Source organism: Corylus avellana, chromosome ca2 (assembly GCF_901000735.1).
Source record: "Corylus avellana chromosome ca2, CavTom2PMs-1.0".
NCBI classification, from domain to species: Eukaryota; Viridiplantae; Streptophyta; class Magnoliopsida; order Fagales; family Betulaceae; genus Corylus; species Corylus avellana.
Window position 1 is genome coordinate 17,725,987 of NC_081542.1, and position 11,591 is coordinate 17,737,577.

Below are 11,591 nucleotides of genomic sequence, written 5' to 3' on the forward strand. Positions count from 1 at the left end.
GATTTTAAAATTTAAAAGGCTTTGTCAAATCGAATAAAAGTTGAGAGTTTTACCAAAAAAAAAAGTCAGAAGTTAGACCTCTGACTTATTTATGCCCGTCCATCGCGCGTCAACTTCTTTAATCCTAGAAGATCGCAGGACCGAAGCTTCAATGTATGTATCTATAAGAAGGGGCTTGTCTTGCTCCCATTGGCAAGCACGAAGAAATTCAACTCTTTAATTTTAGAAAATGGCAATCTCAGTCTCACCCTCCCAATCCCATTGTCTTACATTTCTCACATTCACCTTCTTCTTCTTCTTCTTCAGCTCCTCCAGTACTACTTTTCTTTCCAATGCGTCAAAGGGCCTCCCCATCTCTTCTATAATTACCAAAGAGCTTTTTGATGCAATATTTCTACACAAGGATGATACTGCTTGCCCTGCCAAGAATTTTTACCCCTACGATTCTTTCATCCAAGCATCCAAATGCTTCCCCAAATTCGGTGCCATCGGAAGCTTACTCACACGAAAGCGTGAAATCGCTGCTTTTCTCGCTCAGATATCGCATGAGACCACGGGTGGGTGGCCTACCGCACCTGACGGACCTTACGCCTGGGGTTTGTGCTTTAAAGAGGAAGTCACTCCGCAAAGCAATTACTGTGACTCCACCAATACAGAGTGGCCGTGCTACCCGGGCAAATCTTACAAAGGAAGAGGTCCCATTCAACTATCTTGGTAAATCATTCTTAAATCTTACGTACGTGACTAATTTACGTTACGTACGTGTTAATGTTATGCATTGGTCTTCTAGTTCTTCAAGCAAATTATAGCTGGTTAACTGATTTTTTTTTTTTTTTTTTTTTCTTGGAAATTTTCATGAATGCAGGAATTTCAATTATGGTCCAGCTGGGAAGGCTTTGGGATTTGATGGACTTAGGAACCCGGAAATCGTAGCAAACAGCTCTGTAATTGCATTCAAGACAGCTCTATGGTTCTGGATGACAGAGCAGAAGCCCAAGCCCTCGTGTCACAATGTCATGGTCGGAAGATACGTCCCCACAAAAGCTGACGTGGCAGCCAATCGGACTGCCGGATTTGGATTGGTGACCAACATAATCAACGGCGGGCTTGAGTGTGGAATAGCCGGTGATGGACGGGTGAATGATCGGGTTGGGTATTTCCAGAGATATGCAAAGTTGTTTAATGTTGATACTGGACCTAACTTGGATTGTGAAAATCAGAAACCTTATTAATTAACAAAATAATGCTACCCTAGTTGTTGCTATATATATTTTTTTTCATGTTTTGGAGGCCATATGCTTCATAGGATTAACTAATGAATTTTCCTCTTCTGTAGTTTATTGTATCTAATTCTCTGTGAGATTTGAATAATAAAGTAATATTGCTTGATGCTCCAAACAAGCATTATAGAATGGTTACAACTTACAAGAAGAAAGGAACAAACGAGAACGTGACAATGTGTGATCCCATTACCCATTTTTAGACTCCATATGTTTATTGTTCTTTTGTCCCTAGCACATGGCTCTCTCTCTTCTATTCTATAAATCAAACTTGTCTCAATTGACTTGTGACCGCAACTATTTGTACAGTTGACCACGCGTCCTTATTTCAGTTAAATAGATCTATTAAGACAAGAAACAAGCAAAAGTGAATCATTAAAGGTCCCGACAAAATACAATATGATGCTTTAAGAAAAACTCCATGAAATGAGAATAGAGAAAAACTTCATCGGCTCATTTCCTTATTGAGTCAAGTTTAAATATGTAAAACCGTAAATGGGGGATATCCTTCCTTTTCTGGCTCCCTCACCATGTGTATGTAAGGCAGGAAACCGTTGTCAGCGACTCCCTCAAGAGGACCTATCAGGCACAGCCCAACCCAAGAGTAGATGCACTTATCCTAGCTAGGCCCGAGGGGTAACAGACTCAGTAGGGCTTGAGTGGGCCTTGAGAGCCCAAGGAAACGTATCTTCAGCAATTGTAACCCAAATTACAAGATACATAATTTAGTTTAAAAAGAAAACTGACCCCATGGGTTGGAAAATGCCTACTTCCTAAAGCCGACTCTACTCGACTCGGGCCAGAATCCTATTTTCTCAAGTAAACCAATTCCTAGGAAGAGGGAAATGGTATAGACTCTCGACCATTAAACCAAACAAATAGATGAGTCTGAAGACTCTAAGCCCAAGACAATGGGCTCAATTAAGGCCCAACCAATGCCTCAGAGAATCTTCAGCTCTCCACTTGAGGCATCATCTAAGCAACTGCTCTAAGTTGTCTTCTGCAGTTGTGTCCTCCCTCGAAACCTGAGCATTGAGATTTCAAAAGGGAAATCCTCTTCAACTGATGAAACGAAGCAGGCAATTAAAGGCTCCAAATATCCATCTGTGCCTTGAACATTTTGCATGTTGTTGAGCTTGATCATGAAAATCGAAGTAGAATAATGGGATTGACTAATTAACGAGTTCAAATAGGGAATAATGAGCATGAACTGGCTAATTATCCAAATCGTATCTTCTTGCAAATAGTTTGATCTCTTCTGTTTTTAAGGAGAGGGGGGGCGGAGAGGAGCCAAGTTGTTTGTTGTCTGATTTATAAGGTACAGTTTTGGATGGAAACTAAGCTTATTTCTGATCAATTTGTACATCTTCAAGGAAAACGGAACAAATGTTCCTTGTACAGTAGTCATCTGTAATAGAAATGGTTTCTGCAATAAGATTGTCAACCACATCATGATCTCATACAAAATCTTGCATCCAGAGGATAAAACTATTGCCTGTATGACGTATGAATGTACATATGCAACTCAGGAACATATTTCACAACAAAAAAACTATGCTTTGCTCGATCATTACATTGGTTTCACTCCACATGACAAAATCGGGGGAAGAAAGAGAGTAGGAGGCATCAAAATCACTAAATTTTAACATAGGCCTGCCCTTGTGATCTTCAATCTCTTTACAGTGGACAAGAACATCCTACATAAACCAGAAGAAAACCCAATATTAATTAATTAATTGAGAGGAGGAGTATTAATTCTAAATGCCTCATAAATTAAATTAACTTACTCCCAAGGAACATCTCCAACCATCATCAAATCCCCTTCTTCATCTTCATAAGTTAACACATGACATTTCTCAGGCTGCACTCTATCCACCTCAGCTCCCCCTGTTCCAAAATATCAAATCATTCCAACTTTCTCCCATAACAACATAACAACATAACTAGATCAAAGAATCAATCTAAAAACAAAACATGGGTTGCTTAACAGAGAATGTTAGTGTTGAACATATGGTCAAGAGTCCTTATTAAGTCATCGTAACCATCGTGGGCTAATAAGTCCAGCTTTCTGCCAATTGGGATGCCTTCCATGTAAACCTTGACAAAGAAAGTGGTGTGATCATTGCACTCATTTCCTTCTGCTGCAACTGACTTTACTGGTAGATAATCCAACGTTTGCTCCCTAATACCAAAAAAAAAAAAAAAAAAAAGGAAGAGATTATTATTTGGAAAAAATCGTTGGAGTTTTGATAGTGATCATGATCATATTGATGGGCTATATATACTAGCGCAATTATGAAGAATATATATATATATACCTTGGAATAGAAGATGAGATGCTTAGTCCGAGCCTAAGATCTGTGCTAAGGTCTCTCTTGAGGTGTGGGAGAGAGGATTCGCCAGAGAGAGATGGGTGGTTGCTGCTGTCAATTGACGATGAACAAGAATTACTACTTCTCCCCATTCTTAGATGTGACGACAAACAAAGCCGCCACCTTACGTTTAAATAAATAGAGAGAGAGAGATATCATAATAGCAAATGATGAATGTGTTATGCGTTGGGAGGGGGGATTTCTTTCAAATAACTGGTCGGCCTGAAATGCTGTGAGGGTAGCCGACAAGCGCACGCGTCGAGTAGGAACTAGGAACCAACGTGGCATGTTTCATAATTTGCATTTCAACTTAATTAATTAAGCTGATCAATGCGGTTCATGTGCCAATTCTAGGCATATTCTGGTTGATGGTGGGATAAGCATCTTCTAGTTTTACCATCAAAAAAGGCATTTGCAGCGAATAATTACAAATCAAATCATATTCATTATGTAGTATTTAATTAAAAAGAAAAAAACAGTAAATGCAACATATTTCAACCGGGTGAAGTTGACAGTGTCAGCAAATGTAAAGACAATATTCTCAGAAACAGTAAAGGTTGTAGTGAATTGATGTCTCCTTTTGCTATCTCGGAGTCGTTGAACAAGGCGTCCACCACAAACAACATCATACCAACTTGAGGAAATGAATGTGGACAAGTCTCTGGTCCCTGGATATATAGAAAGGAATTCTTTTTAGACACGTATTAAAATAACCGCATCATCAGCATGCATGCCCTAAATCGTCTCCAAATCAAAGTTCAATGGATATGGATTATGATTACCGTGTTGCGCATTGGGGCTTGCGTATTTAAATTAGTGTGTATTGATATTAATGCTGAGGAGGTTACGTGTTGTCATACGTAGTTAAACATGATTTATTTAAGGCTGCCTACATAATTATATAAGTATCGACAAATTCACGGGAGATGCTTCAACACGCAAAGATAAAAGTTAAAACCTCGGACATTTTGGGCCCCCCATAAATACTTATGGGGCCCTTGTGTTTCTCATAGAATTTTTCTTCTTTAATCTTTTATGTATCAATCTTTTGCCACGAGGGGCGTCGAGCGTCTCAACTCTTGAGAATCACTTGCATCATTTCTTAATTTTCTTTTTTCTTTATAAAATTATGAAGAAAAAGAAAAGGCTATAATTATAATAATAATAATAATAATATAAACAAATCAATTTCTTTATTGTCTGACCGGAAAGAGAATAAATACTATTTTGCACTCCGATTCATAAAAAAGATTAAACAGAGACAAATCTTTCCTGCTAATTAATGCTTTTTATTGAAAGAAGGTGCCAAAGATCCTATCGTGGAGACAGGCTATCAACTCGATTTGTAAACACAAGGAAAAGATTGAAACAAAAAAGTCACCAAAAGCATTTACAACATTGATTGCTTCTCGACTAAACAGCTCGCACCCACGTGTAAAATTCACGTGCACGTGTATAATGTTGATGCACCTCTCTCTCTCTCTCTCTCTCTCTCTCTCGCTCACACACACACACAAATATTACTTATTAGTCAAATTCATTCTATTCTCCCCCCTGTTCTTTCACAAGGGTGGCAGGAAAATCTTGCTTGGACCTAAAGATACGCCTATTGCTAGGAAGAATGGAGAACTTGCAACAAGTGAAAAGGAAAAGGAAGATGTTCCCTACCCTCCCTACCATGATGTTGCTTCAATTAACTATCATATGTTTGTTGGTCTCCAACAACAGTTACAGTTTTTTTTTTTTTTTTTTTTTGAGCTTAAAAAGCATGTTTTAATGTCTTGGACTCTTAAGACCAACAAATCTCTTTCCCTTAAGGCTTTACCTCTCTTCTTCCTTCCTCCTTTTCCTTTCAATCGATCTCCATCAACATCTTCAATTCTCCATCTTTTTCTCAGTCAAACTTACAATTACTTTTGAATTCCCCCATGTAAGTATGTCTCCGAGACCAGGCCCTACGCTGGAGGCATGACCCCTTTTATGGCCTATTCTTTACCGACCTTTTCCCTCTCTTCGCCATTAATTTGCTCCGTCACTTCTATCAAACTTGCCTTCAAATCCTCTACACCTATCAAAAAAACACTAGGCGCCTCGTGATTCATCAATGTTCCCGCTATTCGCCACCCATATATACCATTAGGCTTAGGCTCAAACATTTTTCTCACCTACTGCCCCTTTTCAAGAGATGGTTTGTTCCGGTGACTAGAATAATATCTTTGGCACATTTCAAGGAGGATTGTGTCCATAGTTAAAAGTTAGGCAGCGCTTTATGCGTAAATCAATGCCTACTTTGGAACGTCCATTGCATATTTCACCCACTTGTATGCATAACCAGAAGACATTCAAGCACATCCCAAGTAAAAACAAGCACTTGGCACTTGACCCACTGCCCCGATAGAGATTTGATTTTCAGCGATTTTATTGTTTAAATTGCTATAAGAGATTTAACATGAAATCCACTTTCCCAATCAAATTTAGGCTGTTCACCCGCCAGCTTGGGAAAATAAAACCCACAAGGACTCGCAAAAATCAGGATCCACTGCCCCATGGTTGAAGCATCTGCAATGACTAGATCTAGGGCCACACGACTACAAAGAAAGTGAAAGAAACTCATTTCGTGCGCGCTAACCAATGACTGCACGATTACAAGAGTAGTTCTATAATTGTCTCTCGGAAGAGTAAGTATTGGAAATGACATGAGTAGGGGGTCGTTAATGACAACGACCTAATAATTACAAGTCAAATAAAACCCAAAGTAAAATGCCTAACCCAAAAAAAAAAAATCTCCACAAAAGAGGCTACCAAAACCCCATAATGAACAGATGATCCCAATAGGTGAAAGCGTCCGTCAATTTCCAAAGTTTCCTTAAAATCTAACACTATTTGTATGCATTCTGCGATAGGAAATCAGTCACCTCAGACGCGACCTCATAAGCATTCTCAACACATCGGCCCAAGGCTACACCGGATGCATAGTTGCCCCCAAGAAACATCCCTTGAGACCCAGTATCTCTGAGAGCAGCTTTTGCGGCATCTAGAAGATCAAAATGACCAATCAAGAACTGTGGAATGGCTCGTGGCCACACCCTCACACCCAACATAAGTGGATCCTTTGCATTAGGATTTATGAGAATTTTTCTCAAATCTCGGTCTACTGCTTCAACAAGTTCAGTCTCCGTCTGTCATTGAAATCCATGGTATTAGGAAGACTTGAAAGAAAGAAGAAACTGAATGATATCTACATACATGGATCCTTCTATTTCATGGTTAATATCATTCAACCTTTAGATCTGTCAAATAAAATCTTGAACATAAAATGATTTCTCAGGATCCTCTTCTGATATTTACCATCTAAACATAATAAATCAGAGGTCAAAGATAATGCCGCTGAAAGTTAGACCAATCATTGATCTTCACATGCAATATCTAAGCATATATTTCAACTAAGGTAATATAAAAAAAGAAGAAAAAGAAAAAGAAAATAAGAAAATAAGAAAAAAATCTTCCTTTTTCTTTTCTTTTTTTCTTTCAAATTATTATTATTATTATTATTATTATTATTATTATTATTTTTGATAAATAAGTTGAATTGCAGAATTCTGTCATTGGTGAATGCCTCCACCTAACAGTTCAACGAAAAAAATCAGTTTGGTTTTTTGACCTAAATAAACCATCCATACCACTGCAATACCGCTAAAACCACGAAGTGAATCATCTCTAACTGTCATACCTTGGACAAAATTCCAGGATTTGTAGCCCCTCCAATGTAGTTCAAAAGCAGAACCCTTCCAGCCGGTGCTCGATTGGGGAAAAGTGATGAGCTATATATAGTTCCTGCAACACCAAAGAAAATCCACATGCTGAATTTGGCAGGAAATTTTCAAAGCATCCTTAACAGAATATTAGTTCTTACTATCAAACTTTTGACTGTTACATCAAGTATAACCAGATGTTAAAAATGAGTCACAGCCATAACTAACGTGTAAATTAAAGCAAATATACCTAAAGTTTCTACCCCTTGGCTGCGTGGATGCAATTGACCAAACCCCTTTAATTCACCATTTATCAGGCATTCTGTCCGAATTGCTTCTTTTGGATATGAAATGGACACGGCTGCAACTGGTGGGTAATAAAATTTCGAAAGTGCATCTGCAGCAGCAGCCTGCAAATTAACGAATTAAGGAACAGAGAACAGTTCCTTCTATAGTCCAATAAAATTATAAATGTATGATTTCTTTAGCCCAATAAATAAATATTATTTATATAGATAGACCACTGCTACTTCAAACTTTGATTACACACCACCAAGGACCATCCCACAAGGTATGTATCATCAACAAAGCTTTAACTGCTGAACAAATATGGGATAAAAACTATCAGGAGCTAAAATATCTGAAGTATTTCAAAGAGACTGCACCTTAAATATTTACCAGCCCTCACTTTGAAGGACTCTATAAACTATAAACTAATTTACCATGTAATGAAGTTTTTATTTAACAAACAAAACTTGGGCAAATAATCTGTAGTAAACCAAAATTTTGAAGAGGATTAGCTGCTTAACTGATATACTGAAATTCAAATAATACCAAACCAAACAAAGAATGATATTAAGGCTTAGTGTAAACGCTAGTGCTGGATAACTTTAGGGCATACATTCAAGACAAAGTCTGAACCATATATCCAACATCCCGTGTCAATGAAAATGAGTTAGGAGCAACCAGTAAGCACTAATTCAACATGGCACAAATTCTTTCAACCATTTTACCAAACAACCAACTAAAAAAACCAATCTACTAGTATGACAGAATGTCAAGCAAATGAGAACAGAGATTCAGTGAACCAGAACTCATAAACCACATGCCGCCTTTCTTTTATGACCTCTCATAGGGTATCTCGAGGATATATCAACTTTCGCATTCTGGACATAAGGGGTGTCTGTTAATTTTTTGATTCTCTGCCTCCACCTTGCAAAATCTGACATAGCTCAGAACCTAATCTAAATTTTATTCTTCATTACCGCAATATAATGATTAATTAATGTTATAGATTATTATCTGTCCATCAAATCACTGTAATAAATGTGTCCTGAACTTAGCGGGCTGACACAAGCTTTGTAGAACAGAAAAAAGGGAGAAAATCTCAAAGTAATTACGAAACCCAGAAAGTACTCAAAAAATCAAGGAATCGTTTTTCCAGAAATAATAACAAATAATTGAAAAGGTGATGACTTACCTAAAACAGATATTTTTACATAAAAATATATACATACCATCAATCAATTGCAACCTATATGAATCACATATTAAAAAACAAAACAAAAGAAAAATTATACAGAAGATTAGACCTCAAATATAATTCAGTTTCAAAAATTCCACTAACAAGAGCAGTGATAAGATGATCAGTTCTAAAGAGTTATTCAAGAAAGGAGCATACAGATAGAGGGCGCAACAAACTACTCGCAATATAGGAAGGAACAGTCATGACAACACTTTTACTCTGAAGAGAAACCAATCCTTGTGGTGTTTCATACGTCAAACTATACCCTCCTTTATCCAATTTTCTGATACTTGAAAGCTTCCAAGACAATTTTACTTTCTTACCCAACCTGCCAACAAAATCAGTCAGAAATCACCAATTCTTTAAAAAATAATAATAATAATAAAAAAAAAAAAAAAAACACACACACACACACACACAAAGAAGCACTTTGAGGACAAAGAACAACTATATAGTTCACTTTGTCATTGCATACTGATAATTGACCTTCCAACTAGAATATTTATCTTTTTTTCCAACTAACAGTACCTTGTCGATATTGCATCTGGCAACATAGCAAGTCCCTTCCTTAAAGATCCAACCGTTTGGCCCTTTGGCTTAGGTAGACGCCTAAAAGCAAACAAAATTCAGAGCATTGAACATAAATTTATAAATAGAATCATGAAAGATAAGCTTCAATGAATGAGTACTATTACGGATCTCGAGGTTGCTTGGGAACTTTATTTCTCTCCTGGATTGTTTTGAAAGTGCCACCAATGATACTACCACCATTCTGCTCTAGCTTCCAAACCTTTCCAAATGCTGCTTTCATACTTAGTTTTGAAGGATCACCCGCATAGACACCTGCATATGACAAAATATTTCAGGTCAACGAAGCAGCCACATAACCAACTGAAGAGAAAACAAGTCATGCCAAGCATATTTCAACTTTGGAAAAATTGTACAATGAAGAATAGAGAATTCAATGAGAATGCAGGATGAGAAGAGGTTTGTTGACTATATAGGCTAGGCTGTAGGCTATAACCTGAACAAAAGGGCTCTATCAAGCGCTCAAAAACCTCATCACCAAGATTACGACGCACGAACTCCTCAATTGATTCCTCATGCCCCTGTCACTTTTGTCATGAGAAATTCACTTTTAAGAATGGACGAGTATTGAGTGTGTGTGTGTGGTCGATGTACATGGGCATATGTATTTGGCAACAAAATAAATAAATGCAGTTAATAATAAACAATGCGGTGAAGAGGACAAACTGGAGGAGGAGGGCGAATGCCAAGAGCACCAAAGCCGGCCCTGAGCTTGCCACCAATGCTCATCAAGTCAAAGAACGCGAGGTCAGTCGGCTTGGAGGGGACTGGCTTTAATTTCCCATCCCACAACACAAAGCGAGGCGCATTTGGATCACCCAAAACCAAGTCATCCTTCAACCCACTATCCACCTACAAATGTAAATAAAATAATGAACAATTCAGCCAAAAAGATGAACACATAGACCTAAGACATACAGAGAAGAAAGAAAAAATCAAGAATAATCAGACTCTCCCCGAATGGAGAACCATTAAATAATGAGGATAACCATTAAATAATGAGGATAAGAACATCTGGGCTGTGTTTGGCAATAGAATGGAAAAAGAGAGTGAAAGGTATTTGCAGTGATTTTTTTATATGAATAGTAATAAAAAGTCATTAATTTAGAAAAAAAGTAAGAATAGGGGATTAATGTTAAGAAGAATTTTTTTAGGAATAAGGTTTGGTCCGGTACAGCTCTTGGCACACACAGCCCGCTACCTACGCCAATAGTGAGGCCAGAATGTACACAGATTTGATGACGAAAGGGTTTAGCGTCGAATTTATTAAAGAAATAAATCAACTGGTACGAACATTTTGTAGTTGGAAACCCTAGGAAGATAAGAAGTGGGAGACACGCACCACCATTGTAAGCATGGGATCAGAGGGCTGGAAGCTATTGGGGCCCTCTTCCCAGAGATAACCGTCTCTCTGGACGGTGATGATGTTGCCGCCAACACGGTCTCTGGCCTCCGTGACGATGAGGTTGGGAGCAACGCTCGAGTGCTTGGTGGCGAGGGCCTGAGCGATGCAGAGGCCGCTGATCCCGCCGCCGACTACCACGCAGTCCACCGAGTCGGAGTGTCCGCCTGGCGCCCCGGATGAGTAGGGAGAAGAAACGGCAGATTCCTCCTTGGCGATCGAGCAGCGAATGCTGGGGCGTCCGTGGGGAAATGAGCGGAAGACAGAGGAGGAGGGCGTTGGGCGGGGGACAAGAGGACATTGGGTGCGCCATAATGGCGCGAGGTCCGTCAGGGTGCTCATGGTCATGGCTAGAGAGATAGAGGAAAGGAAACAACTGTTATCTTCTCTATTTTCTTTTTTCTTTTATTTTTTTGAAATACAGCTGTGTTATCAGTTATATCTAGATTATTCTTGAAAAAGAGGGAAATGGTATTTGACGATTTGTGTGTGATGGCGACGTGTCTCTCTGGGTATGGATTACTTCTTTTATAGACCAGTACTCCTAGTCCACATACGGTGCCTACCTTGAACCCTTTATATGTTAACAAAACAGCACGCCGCGTGCCATATATGTTAACAAAAGTTTTAAGTGGGAGTAAAGTACGCCTTAATGAGTCTTTGAAAAGTGGG

The 11,591-nt window shown here is 38.6% G+C and overlaps 3 protein-coding genes across 3 annotated transcripts; 1 reads left to right on the forward strand and 2 right to left on the reverse strand.

Moving 5' to 3' along the window:
• The first annotated feature begins 215 nt into the window (after positions 1 to 215).
• Positions 216 to 1,319, forward strand: LOC132172499 (chitinase 10). Its single transcript, XM_059584009.1, has 2 exons — positions 216 to 714; positions 866 to 1,319. Exons 1-2 carry the CDS (start codon positions 230 to 232, stop codon positions 1,230 to 1,232), a joined length of 852 nt encoding a protein of 283 aa, XP_059439992.1. The 5' UTR covers positions 216 to 229; the 3' UTR covers positions 1,233 to 1,319.
• A 1,368-nt stretch (positions 1,320 to 2,687) lies between these two features.
• LOC132170500 (auxin-responsive protein IAA20-like) lies at positions 2,688 to 3,803 on the reverse strand. Its single transcript, XM_059581499.1, has 4 exons — positions 3,599 to 3,803; positions 3,269 to 3,462; positions 3,068 to 3,167; positions 2,688 to 2,977 (listed from the first exon to the last, which is right to left on the reverse strand). The coding sequence occupies exons 1-4, from the start codon at positions 3,742 to 3,744 to the stop codon at positions 2,923 to 2,925; spliced, it is 495 nt and encodes a 164-aa protein (XP_059437482.1). The 5' UTR covers positions 3,745 to 3,803; the 3' UTR covers positions 2,688 to 2,922.
• A 2,449-nt stretch (positions 3,804 to 6,252) lies between these two features.
• LOC132170499 (protoporphyrinogen oxidase 1, chloroplastic) lies at positions 6,253 to 11,321 on the reverse strand. The gene is made up of 9 exons (XM_059581498.1): positions 10,860 to 11,321; positions 10,184 to 10,369; positions 9,954 to 10,038; positions 9,625 to 9,772; positions 9,458 to 9,538; positions 9,086 to 9,257; positions 7,655 to 7,814; positions 7,383 to 7,486; positions 6,253 to 6,831 (listed from the first exon to the last, which is right to left on the reverse strand). Exons 1-9 carry the CDS (start codon positions 11,265 to 11,267, stop codon positions 6,532 to 6,534), a joined length of 1,644 nt encoding a protein of 547 aa, XP_059437481.1. The 5' UTR covers positions 11,268 to 11,321; the 3' UTR covers positions 6,253 to 6,531.
• Between the last annotated feature and the right edge of the window lie 270 nt (positions 11,322 to 11,591).